The following is a 22,104-nucleotide window of genomic DNA, read 5'->3' on the forward strand; positions in this document are numbered from 1 at the left end:
GTCAGTCCCTCAGGGACAAGCCCTGCCACCAGCCCTGCTCCTGGGGCTCCTCTCTGCCAGGAGCCTGCTCCAGCACAGCCTTCCCTGGGGATCACAGCCCCTCTCAGGACTCCCTGCTGGCTGAGGGTTCCTCAGAGCTGCGGGGCATCCAAACCCACGAAAGCACTGCATAATTCTTCGGACTATTTGCTGAGGTTTAGGCACGTCAGCATCCTTGTCCATTTTCACAGCAATGTATTTAGTCTGGTTATTGGTACCAAAAACCAATCTGGATATCATATTCCCATATGAAATTTGGCCTTGGTAGCTGCAAATTTAAAAATTAAGAAGCGCATCTGAATTTTTCAGCTTCACTTTGCATTTGACAGAGCACTGGGGATGCCAGCTGCACACTCTGAATTGCCCTTTTCACTCATCCTACAATACCCCAACATTATTTTTGGCATTAAGTCTTTCTCCAGACTGTGCCAGATAGGGAAAAGATCAGGAAGAAAGGGTGCTCTAAAAAAACAGTGAATTTTTAATGCATTAATATTGGAACAAGGAAAAAAGTCTCTTTATAGTACCCATTCTTAGCAGTTGCTGGCTGTACAGCAGAGTTGAGACTCAACTACATTTTCCCAACACACAAACATTTCTTCAGAAATTGAAGTACAATAAAGGTGAAACACATTATTTTATTTATAAAATATTTTCCTAATAATTTATCAATACTTTTTGCACGGTTTTCAAACAAAGTAGATCCAATCCCCATAGATATTTTGCAATTAAGGAAAAGGATGAAAAGGAAGGGAGTGGAGAGAGAAAATTACACATGATGCAGCATCTGTGATCTCTCAGAAAGCCAAAAAGTTAATGGAATGCACCTGGAACTATACCCTGATAAAATCCATTAGTCTCCAGACATGTATTTTGCACCTCCAGCATGTTCCATCTTTAACCACGATTTGAGGATTAAAAACTGTCCTTTCTTTCATCTTCAGGTTCACACGTATTTTTCCATTTCTTTAGTTCCTGAGAATCATTTATCTTCCATGCTTCAGCAAAGGACTTCATTTTTTTCCTGTGGGAGAAAAAAAAAGCCTAATCAAAATACAGACACATTTTTAAGTGAAGCACATCAAACCCTGGAAGTCCTACAGTCATCTGCAAAATTTTATACACAGTCAAAAATAGCACAGCTCAAAATGTTTTCTGATTTTCAAACAACCAGTTAATATTTCTAAGATATGTGTTCCTGCTCTAGGTCAGCAACAAATTAATTTCATAACTAACTTACAGCACCACCAGCAATGACAAAATGATGTAAAAAATAGAAATAACAAATTGTTAAAGGAAATAAACAGCATTGTAGTCAGCCCTGTTAAATTTTCATCATTCTGTTCCTACAAATTTGCACTTGTAGAATCATAAAAAGAAAAAGCATTTTCAATATAAATGAGTGCACACATCCTTCCTATTTTCTTCTCAGCATTTTTTGATTTATAAGAGCTGTGACAAATTACAAGACGTTTAAAATGGGTTAACACACATTCCTGACGACAGTAATGTCAAAACTGGATTAAATTACCCAGTGGATTTTCTTAAATAATATGAAAGTATTTAAAAAAATAAGACAAGGCATCTGGCCCACGGGTATTGTGACAGCACAAGTACAGTGCTACCAACAGGGCTGAGTTTGACTCCCCAGAGCTGGGAACTCCTGCTCCCACCAGACAGACCAGAGCCACTCCTGGAGCTGTCACATCGCCCTTGGGAAGAAGGCTCAGGGCTCCCAGACTGAGTGGTGGAGGACAAAGGACTCACCACAGCTTCAGATGAAGTATTTACCCTTTTCCACTGTGAGAATAGAAGGAACTTGCCCTGGAAACCCGAAACAGAGCGGGCAGGTTTCGTGTCCCAGGGCTGCTCAGGGGGACACGTCATTAACTCTGCTCTGTCGCCCTCACCGTGGCCCTCTCTGGGCACCCTAAATCAGGCTTCCCACTGCATCACCCCACACTGCTCTTACTGCTCATGGGGTTTGGGTGCAGGGAACTCCCTTTCTAGCAATGAGGACATGCTGGAACTCTCCTGGACCCGTCACAGTGACACGCCACCAGAATTCTCACAGAACAAAGAGAAATGGAAAGGATATATATTACATTATTTCACATTTTATTATCCAGTAAGTCTGGCCTTCCAACTCAGATTCTCACCTTTCTGAACAATTTTTTCTTAATTTTAGAACCCTACACAGCCTGCAACAGCAGAGTTAAGATACTGCTCGAGATCTGTTGTTTTACTTTTGCCAATTATGGACTGGTATTTCCAATTAGTATAAGCTACCACATTATTTTTCCTATAAACTGTCATGTACCTTCAAAGGTTTTTATTTTGCTTTATTAAGGGACAGATAAGAAACATGGTTAAGTGCCGAGCACTGTCGAGTTTTGAAGTTTGCACCTATAAATAATTAGTAGTCAAAATGTTCTCATACAAAATTATTCTGTCAGGATTAGGTACAGCCATCAGACAACCAAGATCTTGGTTCATTATGTTCCTAAGGGGCTATCTGAATTTTGCTCATAGGACTGACATGGAAAATAACAGCAACAGAAAAAAACCCAGTGAAAATGGATTATGAATATCTAAACTGTGCACATAATGTTACAGGATTTACAAATCCATTATGCCACTCAATACACACAGGAATCTTCATAACTAGTCTAATATATAAGGTACAAACACCCCTGAATGAAAATTGGAGATCAGAAAAATATTAAAGTCCCTAGAACTTTTAGTAAAATTTTGCGTGTTTGTGGGGGCAATCAGAATACATTATAAATATTTATTTTCAAATTAAACTGGAAGAAGATTATCCACATTCCCTTCTTCACTTTAGTATGCAAAGACAATTCCAAGTTCCAAAGTAAGTAATAAATACTTTCTAAATTAAATTCATTAGTATTTTCAGTATCACTGGTGAGAACATAAGTAGGTATTATAGAAGGAAATAATTTTTAAAAACATCACAGTTGTTCTGACCTTTTCATATTCACTATTCTCTCCAACTCCTTTGATTTGTGAGCTGCTTTCTTCAAGATTTCTTGAGGAATATCTGCCAGTTTGGCAACATTTAGCCCATAACTCCTTGCAGAGACTCCTTTAGTTATTTGATAAAGAAAAGTGATAAATTCAGGATTCTCTTCCATCTCAGATCCTAAAAAAATAAAACCAAAATCAAAACCTCCTCCATGTGGCAAATATATAAGTCCCCTGTCTTGATTAGCTTACAATGTAAGCAGATAATACAGCATGAAGAATTATTTAGGGGAAAGGTAAGTATCAGTGGCAACTCATTAAAAAAAACCCATTAAAAATTCTACAATTATTCTGTGAACAGACCTTTATGATGCTTCTTGTAATTCAAGCACTGGGACCATCATGTTTCAAAACAGTTTCAAAACAATCAGATGTGCTTTTTCACTCCATAGAGTGCTAAATTTTGGAGCTGCTTGACACAGCTGAAGACACTGAAAGTACAGGACGTTAAATGAGGCAGCCCCATTGAAATGAAATGCATGGGAGATACAAAACACATCTTACTCGTGAAGCCCCATAAATAGCAAATGTTTTCAGACAGCGAGATCTTTCAGAGAAGGAGTTGCCATATGTTGGATCCCTAATCCCTCCTCCCTAATCCTTTGTGTTTGGCTGCTGTGGAAGGTTGGATGCCGGGATGGGCGAATCTTTCAGCCACCTCAGCTCAGATATCCTCCTGAGACACGTGAAGGAAATGCATGTCCAGTTTTCAACCTCCCCTAAATGTTTGACCGGAATGAGTCTAGTGGGTGTGTCACATCCAGGTGAGGTGTAAATTGTCACACCAGGGTTACTCTGTGCCAGAGCCCCTCTCAGGTTTACACTGCACCTTGCTGTTGCCCGGTTTCCTCCTCGTTGACCAGGAAAGCCATGTGGTAATTCCCCACTGTGTCGGGGTACAGCCGCTGCAGCTCACACACCGAGGGGTAGTGGGTGACAAACAGAGTCAGGGCCTCCACCTGCAGCACACACACACAGAGGAAGGGTTGGCCCTGATGTGGTTTTTACACAGCCACACAGGGCTGCTATCCTTCATGCACATCCCTCCGCCCTGAGCTTGGACATGTCACCTTCCCACAAAGGGCGGGCTCCCCCCGCGAGGCAGCGCTCACACAGCGCCAGGGCCACTTACATCTCTGATAAAATGTTCAAGGGTGGCATAGGCAATAGCAATGCCATCGTGCGTGCTCGTCCCTCTGCCCAGCTCGTCCAGGATCACCAGGGACCTCGAGGTGGCTTTTCTGATTATCTCAGCAGTGTCTGTCAGCTCCTCCATGAAGGTGCTGCGGCCTTTGTAGATGTTGTCTGCAGCGCCCATTCTGCACCAGAGACACAACACAAGCACTTGTGAAAAATGCCAGCTAATGCTGGGAGAAAAATACTCATGGTGATGAAACCATCCTGTTGTAAATCTCTGGTTGCTGCTCCAAGCAGAGCAGAACTTTCACCTTCCAGAAGAGTTTCCCAGCACACAATTCTCCCACCCTCACAAACAGGACAAGGCAGCCTGATTTTCCCTCAAAAGAACCTTGGGACTTCAGACCAGTCAGCTCACGAGAATTCCAGCACAGGTGGCTGCGAAGGTGAATTCTAATCCTTTGGTTTAGTTCAGCCCTAGTTTTGTATGGGTTTCCAATGCTAACAATACCCAAAAATATCGGATAGTGGCATTTCCACACAGAGTGGAGGCGCATGAGACCAGGTATTTGTGAATCCGAACACCAGAGCAGTGATTTCCTTCAGGCAGTAACAAAATAACAATTATTTCCCCTAACTGCACAGGTATACAATCTCAACTAGCATACTTAAACGAGATTTAAAGGTATTTTGAGATTCCTCTCCTTGTTGTGTTGAAACACAACTCTTAGCAGCCTCCAGGCAGGTGAGCTCCACACACAAATTCTTCCACTTTCCATACAACTCTTTTAGCTCTGATTCAGATCCATGTAACCCTCAACCCTCAAACTCTATCTCAATTTGTGATTGAATGGTCGACATGACAGAAATCTCTTATTAAGCCACCCTGGTTTTCCCTTTTCCTGCAGCTTTCCTTACCTGTTCAAGTAATACCCATTCTATATTGAAGAAAGAGCATTTCCTTCCTGCATTTGTGCTTTTCCATTACACTAATCACATTGCAGCATCCCTTCTGAGACAGGTCATCATGAGCAAGCCACTCAGGAGGGATATAAAATTGGATTTATTCACTCTTATCAGCCAATATAAAGTTACATACAAGCCACACTGATTTAAGCAGAACTGACTCGTGGACTTAGTATATTATATTTTCAAATTAAACAGCAGCCACAACAGTATTTAGGGCCAATCAGAACCCTTGAAGAGAAGCCAAATATAGCGCTTTTTTTCTCTGTCTTTCGCTGGGTCTCTCCCTATCATAATTGCTTCTGTTACCTACAGAAACGCCACCAAGATACAAGTAATTTCATGAGCATCTTATGACTAAGAGTAGTTGACAAAAAACAAGCAGGTTGGACCCAGTATCACTTGTATATATCCTCTGGTCCCTGCCCTGAAAATCTGCCATGGTATCATGCATAACTGCACAATAAGCAAATCTTCAGTTATAAATTAACTACTTGTGGTTGGAGATGGGCATATGAGCAAACTGAGTGTTTTTATTTCATTGAGTGTGTGCTAACACACAAGTTACACTCCCACATACCCCAAAAGACAGGTGATTCCGGCCATAAGCTAATTCAGCCACAGATGATTTTTCTCTGAATTGAATATGTAAGGATAATGAGGTGTTGTGAAATTAATATTTCATTAAGCCACTTACTGCTGTAATCCTTTCAAATGCTGGGTTAGGAAAGATGAACATTTCAGTGAATTTCTCACAGTGCCCCCACCACCCTGTGGCCCCTCTCCCAGCTTGGTTCAGGCACCAGGTACTGCTGTAAGACCAAACAATCCCCCTTATTGCCCAGATGCGCAGAGAACAGTGTGACTTAGGTCTGGTTTAACACATTAACTGCAAATACATTCATCGGAATGACAAATACTTTTTATGTTTGAACAATCTCTGGCTCCTTAATGAACAACTTTAGTCTTAGTGTCCGACCCTACAATTAGTGGCATTACTATTTTCTCAGTTTTTACTTGGCTTTTCCTTGCAGGGACAGCATCTCACAGGCTGTCTCTTGTGTGCCTGTGATGATTACACACAGAGCTTCCATTTTTCTCTGGGACTGCATCATTTCCATAGAGTCCACAAAATATTTTAGACTGTTTTGTATCTAATTTGCATTCACAAAAATACTTTTCTGAACTTCCTCACTAAATGCTGGAGATACAAACAGAAATTAGTATTATCTTCCTCTTGTTGTTAAAGACAGCTGCGAAGAAGCCTTTTTTTTCAGCATATTAAAACATTCAAATCCAACTCAGGCTTAAGAGCAGATTAAAAAAAAAAGGTGTATTTTTAAATGGCATAAAACCTCTTAAATGTCATCCTTAGAAAATGGATTAAATTGTTCTTTCTGCCTCTGTCCTTTACACTAGAAGAATTATAATTGTGTTTTGAACATACATGCTGAGCACTGTTATCCCAGAAGTAAGTAGGAATAACTGTGTTAGTGTGGATGATTGCAGTTATAAAACCAACAGTTAATTTGCAGCAAGGCACTGCTGCCTAACTTTATGCTCTGTTATTCCTGATACAACAAAGCCGTTGAGTCACAAAACCTATTGCTTAAACAACTCTTTTTTCCCCCCCCCCACATTTAAAACAGCCATAATAAATCCCACCAAACTTCTCCAGGACTCAGTGGCTCTGAATCCACATTTTAATGCAGCTCACCTCTAAATGTTTTTATACATTAAAACATTAAACTTCATCCTGCCCCGCCCTGCCCACGAGGAGCGTGCAGACAGGCAGTGTGAGCAGTGTCTCTTCAGATCCATCACTCCTCAGCAGATGCAATTTGGCTGGAAAACACTTGTTTTAATGTCTCTTTGACAGCCAAGCAAATCTTGGAAAATTAAAAGCTTTTCATCATATGATGTTCAACACATTTATTATGCAAACTTAAAAAAAAAAGAGAATGCATTATCTCTTTTCAGTGCTAGGTTCAAGTAGCACAGATTCCTGTCACAGGCCTCAGAAAAAAACAACTGAGAGGGAATGTTTTGTAAATTAATTTTCAGAGGGCAAGTTAGAGGATATAACTGTGCTACCTCTCAAAAGAAGTTATCAGCATGCTCTTGGAGTTGGCTTGGTTTTAAGAGCACAGTGTGGACCCCAGAAGTTCATTCTTCTTTTATTTTACTGTGAATCTCTCACAGAGTTTGTGAAAATGAACAAGCAGCCTAGGAGCTGATAATGGTAACAATACCCAGCTACATTGTACTAAATTAATCCCAGGGAAGAAGACAGCAAAGCCATTCCCTGGAGCCTTGTTTTCACACAGTTGCCAACAGCCCAGTGCTACTTACTGACTCCCAATCTATAGAATACTTAATGCTGGAAAAAACCCCCAAACTTAATTACATTTTCCCACTGATTGTAGTAACATCCCTGCGAGTTTAGAAGCTCACCTGAAATACTTACTGCAAAAATGGAACCTGTTGCAGAAGAATAAACCTAATTCAAGAACAATTAACATTACAGGAAAATTACCCTTTTCTCCAAGAATAAGGTGTAGGAGACTCTCAGCACCAACAAAAATCACTTTCTGTGATTCAAAGATAACACTGAGAACACCATGAATAAAATAAATTCATAATGTAACTTTACAATTCCACTCACTCCCTCACACAAACCCCTTTGAAATGTCATTTCAAAGATCACTGCATTTGCACAGGAGTAATTTAAATTAAAATAACCAGTTTACAAAAAGAGAGGATTTAGATGTGCTGCTGCCTCACAGTTCATCCCTGCTCTCCACAGCCTGTCAGTGCTCAGCAGAGCAGAGGGGTCTGCCAGGGCAGTGGGGACAGGCAGCCCACGAGGGATGGGCAGGGCTGAGGGCTGCAGTCCCGGACCTCAGCCAGGACAATTCTCAGTGCTGCCCACAGCAGTGCTCTGAACCCTTCTGCACTTCAGACACACTCAGGCTGCCCACAGGAATTCCACATGGCTACGCTGAAACAGCCCAGCTTGGACTTCCTAACTTGTGCCTGCTCTCCACACACAATGGAGATGTATTAAGTAATTCCTCGGGAGACTGCATGAGCAAATTTATAGCAGCTCACTGGCAAGAAACTAATGCTTCACACTCCCCCACAACTTACTGGTACATCATCCTCTTCGTTTCCATCAAGATCTCACTGATGCTAACCAAAAACTGACAATAAGAAAAATAATTTCCAGAAGCTGTAATTACAGAGTTAAGAAAAGAAAGAAGTGTGGCAGAAAGCACGGCTATCAGGACAGTTATTTTTGCACTGTTCATGGGTGACTTCTGAGAAGTGTGCCAAGTTACACGGATGATGACAGGAAATCAGAAACCTGTTTTCAGTCTACATGCACACACATGCTCAACCATTTCTACAACTGCTTATCTGCCACTTTAAATGAAGAAATACCAATGGTATGTTACCTAATTTAGGAGAACAGCTGTTGAGAAGCCTGACAGAATGCATTTAATGTAAAATACTTTTTTATTTTGTAAATTATTGTAGATATGTGATAGTCTCAGTCACTGAGAGATTAATGAGGATATTAAAAGACTCTGAGGAATACAAATGTTGCGTTATCCTGGAAAGAAAAGCGAGTCCACAGTGATTTCCATGTTCAGTTTCATAGTGGTTTTTACATCTTTTTTTCCCCTTTTCCCTATCACTAGGTAACTGAAGCAGCCAGAACCAGTAATCACTGAAATCCTCCTTTCCTTCTAGAGCTGGCCCACAGGGGAATGCTGCACACACCAGCACCCCAGCGTTTTAAAAGAAACATTTCTAAGAGGATTAACTTTCAAGATGTGAAGTGCATTGATTCTGAAAGCCAGAGAGAAGAGAAACACCCATGGATTCAATAATTTCAAAAGCTTCAGCTGGACAGGTAGTCCTGAGCTGCGACAACAGAATCCCTGTGAGTCAATGCAGGCCCTGAGTGACAAGAAGTTACCAGCACCCCTCATTCCTAGACTTTATAGACTCACAGGAATTCAGTTGTTACAAAAGGTTACCTAGTGAAGAACACCCAAAAAATTTGCGTTCCGAAATTCAGCAATGATACCCTCCATAACATTTGAACTCCTTAAAAATAGTTGTTACATTCCCTAGGGCAAATATATCCCTCACTCTGAAATTATCAATGTAAATGTTATTGATGATCAAGAAAAAGGCCAGCTTGCGAGTGCAAAGATTTTTCTGAAGGATAAATTATAAGAACAGATACTTAAATTAGGGTGTTTCTTTGAGAGTCATCCATACTAGCCTGAAGATGAAAAAACGAAGACAAATCAAAACCCAGCGCGGGAATATGCACAGGTTTACACTCTCTGCTGCAGGACACCAGGAGGGAACTCAAGGTAATTAAGTTAATGTGCATTTGTAGCTGAAGGATTGAGGCCAGGGGGGATTAAAGAGCAGGAACTGTAGCAACAGAGTAGGGACAATGGCTGAAGCACTCGGCACAAGTGAACTTTTCCCCTTTAGACCTGCGGACACCAAGGACAATCCGATTCCAGCTGTGACTGGCTCAAGTCCTAGGATGGAAGAGGTTCAGAAAAGCAGACAGAACCACTCAGCTGCACTGTAGGACAGCTGGCCAGCTTGGCACGCAGGTTTCCTCCTGCCGTGCCCCCCTCCTGGGGAAGAGCTCTGCTCTGTCAGGGCTCTGCGGCGGGCAGCAGGAGCGTTCTGTGAATCTCGCTGGCCGTGTGAGTAACTCCCTGCGCCGACCGGGATGGATTTCCAGGGCCGATCTAAGGCCCTGCAGGCACAAGGGCCGCTTGTGTTCAGCCTTTATAAATGCCATGTGTGCGCCCCACGGGCAGGCTGGGCAAACACGGCATTATTACACGTGCAAGAGACACAGACCTAACGCTGCAGATGCGTGTTTCTGTGAAATGAGCAGAGACACGAAGCCCAGTTAGCTACAGGTACACGCACAGCGTGCCTTAACTTGTTTCTGCAGAGCCACAGAGCGCTGTCGGAAGCAGTTACAGCTCAAACGGGCTGCAGTCTGTCCAAGGCACAACTCTTCTAGGAAAAATGGAACCAAGTAATTTTTCAATTTAACAACACTAACTAAAACTCTTACTTATTCTCTCTTTTTTTTTTTAATCCAAACCAAAGCTATCTGCACGTGATACAAAACGGCACAATGTACTTTAATACAGCAACCTGTTCTTCCCTGAAAGATGGGAACAATTTACCCCAGAGGTGCAATTACATGATTGATTGTGAGCATAAATGACAGGCTTAAGTAATTTTTGTTACTCTGGCAGTAAACAAAAATACAATTAAGGAGGAACAAAATGAAACAAATTACTGTGCCATAAAGAACTAACATTTCTGAAAATTACTTTGGGGTTATTGACAGCTAAGAAGTTCTGTTTGTCTGACTCACTGTGCTTTCAATACAAACAATACTTTTTTTGGCATGTCAGTATATAAAATTCTCATGTGGACTTGCCATTCACTTGGGATTACTTTGTGAGAACAGCTCCCTACTTTTCTGCACAATAAATAAATTGATGTGCATGGCAGAACCACTGAGCATTACTCCATACATATAGAATAAACAAAGATCTGAAAAAGTACCTTTGATTTTTTAATTTTCTGACCATTATCTTTCACAGTCTAACTGCTCCGGCAAATTGAGAGACTTTGCTCTATTTGTTCTAATTTTTTTTTTTTTTCCAAAAAAAGATCTGAATTATTTAAACATTTATTTTCAGGTTTAAAGAACTTAAAAAAAAAAATCTCCGAAGTTCTGGTCAAAACCAGGTTATGTACAAACAAGTTGTTCAGCTGAGATAAACTCCTCCACAGTTCTGAGTCAGCAATCAATCTCCCGGTGATTTCTGTACACACCTGCAGAACCTGCCAAACACTGCTGTCACCTCCCCAATGGCTTTACAGCCTAGATTTTTATGATAAAGGTATGAAGAAGCTGACTAGATTAATGTCTTCATTTGTCTGAGGTGTTGTGATTGTAACTGGTATTTCTAGGAAAAATTATCTTCATCATCCTACCCTGTAAGCTTCAAAGAAATCATTGAAGCTTAATAAAGAAATAAATGGAAGCAAGGAATTTTTTAAAATTTAGACTCTGGTCTTTTGAGTTAAAACCAAAAAATTTCACATGTGATATAAAAATGAGAGGCAATATTTGCCTATTCCTATGCAAACAGGACCACTTCTAATAATGGAGCTTGTTACTTATTTACTATTTTAAATACAACTCTTTCCCCCTCTCTGTTCCTCCTGTGCAGCTCCCTTCTGACAAGCCAGTAAAACTGGCTGAATGAACTACGTGCAACGTGATTTGCCTAGTTACAAAAAGTTGGGAATTAATTTTTCCTCAAGAGGTGACATCAATGGAAGAGTCACATCCTCTAATACCTACGACTATTACTTTACTTTTGTTCTTACATTATTTACCTCAGTGTATTGTGAAAGGCACTTGGAAAACGTATTCCACTCAACTTCCACTTTGATAGAAACATTCTTTTTCCTGCTTCACGTACCCACTCCATCCTGTGCTTTCTGATTTTCTCAAAAGTTCTTAAAAAATATACTCTTAGCATGCCTTGGAACATTTTAACCTACAAGTAAATCTAAAAGTAATCTAAAGTAATCATGCAATTTTAAGTATCTCTCAAACTTGAATGATGGTGGCATTTCAATGAAGAAAAGAAAAAATAAAATACAAGCATCCCAAATCAACTGCCCAAACACTTGCAGGTATTCATACAGTATTTCCTTTCCCTCATGATTTTAAACCTTACTGGAATTTGTGATAATGCCATCGATATGAACATTTTATCCAGTTAAAATAAAATGTTTATCTACTTGTTTCTTTCAGCTCCACACACTTATGAAACAGTAATATGACTTTGTCAAGTTGTCAGAGTTAAATAGCTGTACATGCATGCAGGAAGGTAACACTCACAATACAGCTATTATAAGGCCTGACCTTTTTGAGAGTAATTCCACCATTTACAGATCAGAAAAACAGACATTTTGATCAACCACACAGAAGAAAGTACTATGACTTGTTTGATACATGGCCTCTACAGAAGTGTGGAGTCATGAGGACTGAGTTTTCTTGGGTTTTTTTAGTTGGTCTGAAGAAATCCTTCATCTCTAAACTGTCCTCTTAAGCCTTAACAGCAATTCTTTCTAGATATGGGGAAGAGACTGAGGGCTCCATGCATTCTGCACAAGCCTACAGGGGCACAACCACGAACATTCCCTCATTTTCTGCCCCATAAATCTCTTTTAGGTGACAACAGTCAAGGCACAGGAAAAAAACGTGAGAGGACCCACGATGCCTGTAGGCAAATCATACCAGAAATGTCACTTTGGGACACATAAATGGCCCTTCCTCTTCCATCTATGTGGATCCAAATGCGTGTGACTGATGTGGCTCTCTGCGCACGGGGTGATGGAGATGAGCAGTGCCAGGCACACCACTCAGACAGGCATTCAAACACTGATTTATTTTTTAATGCCATCATGCTGTGTCCCACGTGAGTGTGCAGCACTCACAAACCTCAGTGGAATGGGCCACACTCATCTGAGTGAGCTGAGATCAGCTGAGGATCCCACCTGAGTAGTGGCAGAGCAAGGGAGGAACAGCCCCCAGCTGGCAGAACAGCACCAAGTTCCCCCTGAGAGGGACTGAGGAAATGTCTTGGCTGCTCCAGCAGCTCCCTAAAGATAAAAAGAGACTTAATCTCATCAGTGTCACCATGTTAAGCTACGTGTACGTATAAATATTACCTTTTCTTCTTTCACCTGGAATGCATAACACGTAAAAAGCATGCATGGTCACTCTGTCCAGACACTGGGGAAGCAGGAGCAGAGAGCTTTCCTCACACCAGTTCTGCTTCTTGGAAAAGAAGGAGCATCTGATGGGTGCTTCTGGGGTGCCTCTAAGGCAGAGGGCCACACAAAACCAGGCTCAGCTGCGGTGAAATAGCCAGGCTGGAGTGATGACAGAATATCCTGAGCAGGAAGGGACCCACAGGGATCACCCAGCCCAGCCCCTGGCCCTGCCCAGACCCCCCAACAACCCCAGCCTGGGCATCCCTGGCAGCGCTGTCCAAACGCTCCTGGAGCTCTGGCAGCCTCGGGGCCGGGACCATTCCCTGGGGAGCCTGGGCAGTGCCCAGCACCCTCTGGGGGAAGAACCTTTCCCTGATCTCAGCCTGACCCTCCCTGACACAACTCCAGCCACTCCCTGGGCCACTCCCAGGGACAGAGACGGGAGCTGCCCTCGGCAGGAGCTGCAGCCCCTGGTCTGGGATTGGCCATACCCTGGTGACTGACACTCCTGTGGCAAACTGAGTCATGCACACACCTGGTGTCCCCTCAAGGGTGGACACAGCGTGTGTGGACATGTTTCCCTAGACCCTGCAAAGAGGTGTGCTCACCACCAGACCTGCATCACCACAGGCCACAGCTGGGAGGACATAGCTGACACTCCCATGGACCTCAAATGCACCTTCACTTGGCAAGATTCTCAGTTGTTCTGTTGTTGCTTGAAGTGATCAAAATCCCCTTCCTTTACTGAACCCATCAATCAACTCAGAAAAGCCACTCCAAGGTACCTGGCTGAGATTGGACCTTGGTGGCTGGAAATAACATGACCCAACTAAGGCCACTGGTGAGGGAGATGAAACTCCTCCATGATTTCAGTGCTCAGCTGTCCAAAGATTTCTGTGCTCTGGTTTTAATTGAACAAACAGCTTTTACACATGTTCAGAATCATTATACAAAAACAACAGATTAGAAAATACCAAAACAGTGATGTAACTTGAGACCTGGGACAGACAGATCCAGGATTCCACCATGGAATTCCAACTGTATTTGATGCCATGAGGATTAAAGTCATGCTGAGAGGCTGCAAACAGCAAGATAACTCTTTCAAGAGAGACAAAGTGCATGAGAGGATAATCTACATGCATTTTAGTGATGCTTCCATGCATTCATGTAACCTTTAAGCATGAGGCAGACCACGTGAGAGAGGCAGTTTTCAAAGGCATGGGAAGCACAGGGCACTCCGTTAGTTCAGACAACTGCAGCTGCACCTTTAATATCATTCCCAGCTTGGCTGATGGATAAAACCTCCCTGGAAGGTGTGGGTCACTGTAATGACTGTGCTTGCTCCCTGAAATAAGTAAAAATAGTTCTTATTTCAACACAGAAGAGAAACCCTGGCAGGTAAGTGCTCTAGGAAGGAAATTACTCTCTGTGCCCGCACCATCACCTGGTGCTGGCAGGGTTTGTTCTCCTTCACAGGGTTCTTTCTGAGGGCAGCTTCTGATATCCAAAAATTGATTCTCAAAGTCTTGAAGGCACTTGGTAATTGGAACTATAAATGAGCTTGTTTATTTGAAGATGTTTTGCCTTCTAAGTGCTCTAGCATTCTCCCTCTCCTTCCCAATTTTGAACATGGACCCTTCATGAAGAGCTACTGTTGGCCCACAGGAAGTAGGGTAAAGCCTCCTAGGAGTGGGAAATTCTTTCAATAATTAATGAGAAGTGGGACCTCTGCAGAGGTCAGCTTTTTCAGCAGCTGAACATCGCCCCTCCTGAGGGCATGATTAAGCCAGCAGAATTCCTTTCATTAATTCCTCCATACATGGATGTCCACCCTTGCTCTGTGTTCCTACTCAAACACACAGAGAAACAGCATCTTAATTTCACTGTCTGAATGACTATATCAGAACTAACAAAACCTGAAGGTTAATTTTAAAGCAGAAAATGAGCCCATTTACAGAATTTTCAAACATCAGAGAATTAAATATCCAAATCCCATTACTAGTCAATATAGATGGAGTTTCAGTCTTTTCAAAACCCTTCTATTTTTTTTTTTAATATGAACCCACTGATTAAGTTAAAGTTCTTTAAGAAAAGATTGCAAGAAACCATTATCCCTTACTGGAGAAGGGAAAAAAAAGAAGACAATATTAACCAGCAAGCATCCCCCAAATCCTGAGTACTCCCCCTACTCTGGCCTAGGCTCAGCACTGTCCCCTGCCTATCTACCCAGTAATGAAGAAAGATCATTCCTGTCTCACTCTACCTGTAAGCAATTCCTCTTGCATCTTTAAAAACCGTTAATGTAATCCCATATTTAAAGTCAATTTAGAGATGCTAGCATATATAAGCACGATATATCACATGGAATAACCATAGTAGCAACCTTTCAATTTCCATGGAAACCCTACTTGGAAAATAAGACACAAATCCTGGAGATACAAATCCCTTAAACCTGTATGAATTCACACTTGGAAGAGGCAGTCTACAAACAAAAAAAGGGTAAAGCACCAAAACTGAAAAAGGTTTATCACGCAGAACTGTTGGTAATCCTGATGCACAGAACCCCTCACAGAGTCAGCCTGTAGAGCACCACTGACTGATCCCTCCCTGCACCCTTTGCTGCATCCTTCAGCATCCCTCCCTGCATCCCTGAGCATCCCTCACTACCCCTCCCTGCAGGGGTGCCATGCTAACAGCATCCCCCAAAACATCACCAGAGCAGTGATGGAAGTACCTTAGAGACTGACACCTTCCCATGTTAGGTTTTTAAAGTATTAAAAATATACCGAAGTTATCAACAACAAAATGAAAATTCACACTTTCCAGCAAGACCTTGTGGCCTGGGGTGGCAGTGCAGAAACGAGGTCTACATAGCTGTTATCATTAAAAAAAAGGAATTAAAAAAAATCCAAACAAAACCAACCTGCAAAAAAAAGCACAGAAGACAAAAACAAAAACAAAACAAAAAACAAACAAAACCAAACAAACAAACAAAAAAACCCAATAAAATTGGCGGTAGTTAAGAGAAAGGCTCTGATCTCTTCCAGGTCATTCCCTCCCAGGGGAGAGTACAGGGCAAAACCTGAGGTCTTAGAAAAAAGCATTAAACCTTGAGTAGGACACAACATGTGGCAGCTGATTTATTGATTCTTTCCTCAAACCAGGCATTAAAAACTATTTCAAGGGTAACTTCCTATGGCTGTGAAGTGCCCTGACTGCAACATCACATTTACCTGCCTGACAGACTTACGTACTTTAAGACCTATCCGAGAAACCTGAAAAAAACCAAAACCTACCCAAAAAAATCCCAAACCAACCAAAAGAGAGGTGCCTATGTCTTGGACGGTCTCTGTACATCTTGAGCAGAATCTGGTAACCTGTTCCTTTTCTCCTTTTTCTTCCTGTCACCTTTTAACTAATGCACGACGATTTTTATCTTAATAATGTATTACCAATTTCTTCTGGATTGAGTCAATTAGTTTACTCTTAATTGCTAGTGCAATTACAAGAATTTCAGTAATTCTTCCACACATTTATCTGGTGTTTGACACATATCACATTAAATGAAGAATGGCACATCCAGCTGAGCTTCCAAAACTAATATAGACAAGGAGGAAAAAAAAAATTTCAATTCCCTGTGCTAGAATATGACTGGGCTACAAACGAAATGGCCTGAAAGCTCACAGAGTAACAAACACATTCTATGTCTGCTTGGCTTGAAGTCTGAAAGCAGAAGTGTTACCTTTGACCACACTACTTTATCAGAAAAGTTGTGAAAAATACTTGGATTTTATTCTAATATACAGAAAAGTGAAGTGGAATCAGGGAAATACACTGGGGAACAGGTGGAACACAGATAAAAAAAACCAATTTGTTCTCTTTCAAGTGGGCACAAAACAAAACGTCTCTCCCAATGACTGTGTCACATTTCTTAGTATTTTCTGCAGAAATCATCCTTTTGCAATGGCAGTCTAGGAAAAGCAGAGGAAAGCAGATACTCAGCTTGAGAGTAACAGACTTACGTGTGTATGGTTAGAATTTAAGGAAGTGTGAACCCAAGTTCAGCTACAAAACCAGAGGAAGACTAAAATAATCCTCAAATGGTTAGTGATGCTGTAATGCTCCTTTTGTAACGTCAGCCAGATCCTGCGTCTCTGTGTCCCCACAAGAAATGCTCATCCCATCAAGCAGTCCTTTCAACACAGGGTAGAGGAAAAAAGTGAAGCATTTTGAATTCTCATCTCCAGTTACTTCTGGGAAGATGACACAAATGGTTGGCTCCGCACTGCACTGCACCAAGGTGTGATTTTCACTTGGCTTTGGCGTGACATAGTGGAAAGTAGGAACACAACACCTTTATAGGATGAAGCAATCCCAGGTGAGCAGTACCTCAGATTCTTGATTAAAAGTTACCTCTGGAGTGCACACTGGCATTACAGAACTAGAATTTCAGGAAATTCTAGCTCAGGTACCTGATTGCTGTGAAACTTATAACCATACATGATAATCCATCTCAAATAGCAGCAATAACACAAAACATTTACTAATTAAAGACATTATTATTAAAGAAAAGGGGGAAAAAACAGGGGAATAAACCATAACAATATTAGATTACAAAATACAGCGTTTTGACTCTACTGATATGTTTTACCAATTACTCATCAATGTCTCAAAATGAGACAGTGAAATCAACTGTCATTATTCATTCTTAAAAGGACATCAAGTGAGGAGAAAGTGTGTTTAAGACTGATAGTACAGGAAGGAGATTACGCATAGAATATATACTGGCCAAAATTTTCAGTTTCTAATATTATGAATACATACAACAGAGCTTCCCAGCAGAAACTGTGACATGATTTTCAGATGTGACAACATTAATTTTAGGAGAAACGTCATGTGGCCACCACCCAGCAGCACAAATTTGGCTGAGATGTCCATTCAGGGAGGTAAGTTAAATACCTGGATCTTAATCAAGACAGACACATTAAAATTCTTACCCTTTGAAGATTCAAAGATTACAAAACAAGTACTACAATTTACCAGAAAACTGGAATCACAACCTAGCAATGAACCTACTGTGCCTTTAAAATGAAAAAGGGAAACTTCAGGTATAAATTCTCAAGTTCCAAATGAAAAATTAAATTATACTTTGATACACACACTCCCTGCCACAGTAGCATTTCCATAAACATACAGCAAGTTTTGAGAGATTACCTGGTAAAAATTCCATCCACAACACCAATTGTGGCCTCCTCCGCAGGAACAAAAGAGCCAATCTGTGCCATGGCTGTGATCAGGGCCACCTGCTTGATGTAGGAGCTCTTCCCTCCCATGTTGGGCCCAGTAATTATCATGACCCTTTCACCATCTCCCTGGAAACACAAAACAGTGGTGAAATACATGGCCCTGCACATGGTGCCTCTACCAGAAAGTCTGGTGTGTGCTTAGAAGGATGCAGGACAAGTCTGCAGGATTAAATGTTCTATTAAACTCTTTCCTTCATTCTTGGAGTTCATCACATTTGCTTTTCCAGATATTATCAAGTCCCAGATGCACCAAAATCAACTTTGATTACTCTTGAGCAAAATGGACACAGTGAGGGGGAACCTTCCTGTCCTCCATCAAGGACCCAAGAAAGAATTGAAGAATTTGGTCCCCAGCACAGGAAGCAGTGAGGGGTGCTGAGGGATGCAGGGCTGGATGCAGCCAGGCCAGGGCAGGCACCAGGATGAGCAGAGGGATGGAGCAGCTCTGCTGGGAGGAAAGGCTGCCAGAGCTGGGCTTGTTCAGCCTGCAGAGGAGAAGCTCTGGGGTGACCTCACTGGGGCCTTGCAGGGCCTGAAGGAGCTGCAGGAAACCTGGAGAGAGACAATTGCCAAGGGCTGGAGGGACAGGACCCAGGGAATGGCTTCCCAGTGCCAGGGGGCAGGACTGGATGGGATCTTGGGCAGGAATTGTTCCCTGGCAGGGTGGGCAGGCCCTGGCACAGGGTGCCCAGAGCAGCTGGGGCTGCCCCTGGATCCCTGGAGTGTCCAAGGCCAGGCTGGACATTGGGGCTTGGAGCAGCCTGGGACAGTGGGAGGCGTCCCTGCCCATGGCAGGGGTGGAATGGGATGGGATTTAAGGTTCCTTCCAACCCAAACCCTTCTGTGCAATTTCTTTGGAGAAAGGGAGAAAGTCATGAGCTTCCAGCACAGCCTGCACTGCCTGAATCTGGCTGTGATCTGGATTCCTCTCCAGTTTGAGTTCTCATTGTCAAATGCTAAGATCTGGTAGGCAAAGACCTGACATAGATTTTACACTCATAACTGCCTGGCTTGGTATGACATAAGGACATTCAGAGTGGCTACAACAAGGCATCAAGGCATTCCTGAGTCTGGCAATACCTGACTGCAACACAGCTACTGTGAGCAGACCCAATCTCCATCAGTGTCTGTCACCATTAAAACCAGACGCAAGAAAATGAAATCAGATGCAAGAACTCATCTCAGCTGTAAGACTCCCCATGGTACTGCTATGTGTCTGCAGCTCCAGAATTAAATTGTCCTCTTCTAGTGCAAGACAATTGCTGATACAAAATTAAAACTTGTCAGCGAACCTATAAAGCTTTCTCACAGCCTGAATAGAGACTAAGCGCTTAAGTTATGCAAGGACATCACACAGCTAGATGTCTCCAGAGGGTGCATCTGATGAAATGCACCAATGATGATCTAAACAGAAGGCAGCACTCTCCACTGCCCCACAGGAGGGGCAAGGGAGACAGGACAGGCTGTGCACAATGGACATTAGTCACACTACTTGAGGAACTTGGCACTGATCAGGCACTGTGGTAACAGCAACCACAAAATCTCCATGCAGCAACTCTGAAAATCTTCACAAATTTGGGGTTCAGATTGGGCTTTCGTTCTGTTTATAGGGACACACCCAAAACACAGACAGGACTGTCACTGATGTTATAATTCAGGTAACAGAGATGATGCAAGACCTCAGTATTTATTATATGTAAAAAGCTGACCAGCTTTTGAAAAGAAACCTCATCCGTACAGAAGTGGCAATAAAGTCAAAATACAGAAAATGCCATTTCTGGGAATAAAGGATGGATGTAATCAAGTGTGCGTGACTATATGAGAACAAAATTCATAACATTGAGTTCACAAGTTCATCTGTTAGAATCCATGGATTTTTTGCGTGTGTTTGGTGCCTGTCCAGGCTCCCTGCAGCCATGCTGTGGGACTCATGGCAGCTCTGCCAATGTTCTGGTTTTCAGGAAGAACATCTGCTGCAACATCAGACCAGAAAATGCCTCTGTCCTTACAGGTGATGCAGCCAAAAGGCAACATCTTATTGGAATTCACAGCTGAAGTAAAAAGTTCTGAAACAACCCACAAATGTTTGGGGAGGAGAGGGGCAATGGAAAAATAAGCTGTTTACTTCAGGGCACTGAAAAAAACCTTTTCCTCAAGTTAGATATTTGACAACACTTCAGCTGAAGACGTGACAGGAGATGTATTTTCCTGCTGATCCAAACACATCACTTGAACACGGGAGACGCTTTAATAAACTGGTTCCCACCCACCTCTCTCAAGAAAGAGAGAACTCAAACAACTGTAGAAGCAAAAGTGATTGTGCCGTGATCACTTGGTTTTGTAATATTCAGTGTTTAGAAAGCCAGCATAAAAATGGCACTAAAAACGGAAAAGTGCATGATGATTCCTGAATGAAACGCTGAATTTCTTTGGAAGTGTCATCTGTCACTTGTTTGGAGTTGACAAATAATTTTGAAAACATTCTCTGATGTATTACAAAATATCTGTATCATTGTTCAGTATAGAATAGCACTTAAAAATGTTCCCCAAGAAATACATACAAATTTGAATGCTGTTTTTGCAGCAAATGTCTGGCAGTGTTTCACACCTTTCCTGTATTTACGGTATAAAGAGGCAGAGACACCTCAGAGATAAGTTGTGAGCATATCTTTTATATTCATTAAGAACAGATATTTAATATTTATAAAAATATATGGAGAGATAAATATTTAACGAATAACTTCAAACAGGCATGTCATTTAAAAGACACATTTTAGTTTATCAGGAAAAGAAGGCTGTATGACACTAATATTTCCAGAAAGAAACTGCATGGTAGAGAATACATTAAAAAATTACAAGCAATCTTAGAATTAATCTGAAAAACCAAACCTGTGACATGTATTTGCATATTAAAAATTCCAAAACTTAAGAGTTTCGACAAAATGCAGACTCCCCGTGATGACCCTGTTAAAAAACCTGTAACTATTCATTTGTTTTTTGAAAATAACCATTTGAAACACACATTTTCCTAATTTTGAGACTACCTTGCCTTTCTTTATGCCTTAAGACTGAACAAGGTTGTGAAAAGAGCATGTGGCTGCAAGGTACCAGCAAAGGGACAGAACAGATGTGGTGACATCTAGCAACACCTCTCTGAAATGCAGCCCAGCAGGCAGTTGTGTGACTAAATCACCTGTTTCAACTCACTGGCCCAGAAGCTCGTCCCAGCCTCTTTGTCTTGAATCATTTTGAAGCTCAATCAGTTTCTTGGTACTTACTGAAAGGCTGGTGGTGTTTGGAACATATTGATCCTGTTCTCCCAGCAGAACATCGATCACAGGGTGCCTCCCATTTTTTATGATTATTTCACGCCGATTATCTTGCACAGTTGGTCTGCAAAAAAGGAAAGGTATTCATTTCGGTGTTCTTTGTAACGGATTGTGTAGAACTACTGTAACTAAGGCCTGCAGGAGGGTCACCTATGATGTAGGTTTCTGTGGAAAAAGTACAAAATATAAAAATTAATTACTGCCATCAACTATTTCTGAAGACTGAGAAAAAGAGAATTCTGGAATAAAGCCACAGAATTTTATGACTGGAAATTAACTAACACTTTGGGTGGACTTTAAAGGGAAGATGTGGAGAGTAAGATTTTCCTCAGGTTGAAGAATGATAGTGCAATTTAAATGGAAAATGGAAATCAAATAAATGGCGTCCTATAAAGACGAAGCACTGGGGAAAGAGGACAAAC

At 41.8% G+C, this 22,104-nt stretch overlaps 1 protein-coding gene across 3 annotated transcripts in view; it reads right to left on the minus strand.

The window, feature by feature from the left end:
• Positions 1–500: 500 nt before the first annotated feature.
• The window catches only part of MSH3 (mutS homolog 3), an 89,669-nt gene continuing 68,065 nt past the window's right edge, over positions 501–22,104 (minus strand). For all 3 annotated transcript variants that reach the window (XM_039566480.1, XM_039566481.1, XM_039566479.1), the window contains 6 exons: positions 21,632–21,746; positions 18,262–18,419; positions 4,217–4,403; positions 3,914–4,043; positions 3,028–3,202; positions 501–1,063 (listed from right to left, as the gene is read on the minus strand). In XM_039566480.1, the coding sequence (XP_039422414.1) occupies positions 955–1,063; positions 3,028–3,202; positions 3,914–4,043; positions 4,217–4,403; positions 18,262–18,419; positions 21,632–21,746 (874 nt within the window). In that variant the 3' untranslated portion in view covers positions 501–954. The remainder of the gene's footprint in view (positions 1,064–3,027; positions 3,203–3,913; positions 4,044–4,216; positions 4,404–18,261; positions 18,420–21,631; positions 21,747–22,104) is intronic.

The sequence above is a fragment of the Corvus cornix genome, chromosome Z (genome assembly GCF_000738735.6).
Source record: "Corvus cornix cornix isolate S_Up_H32 chromosome Z, ASM73873v5, whole genome shotgun sequence".
Lineage (NCBI taxonomy): Eukaryota > Metazoa > Chordata > Aves > Passeriformes > Corvidae > Corvus > Corvus cornix.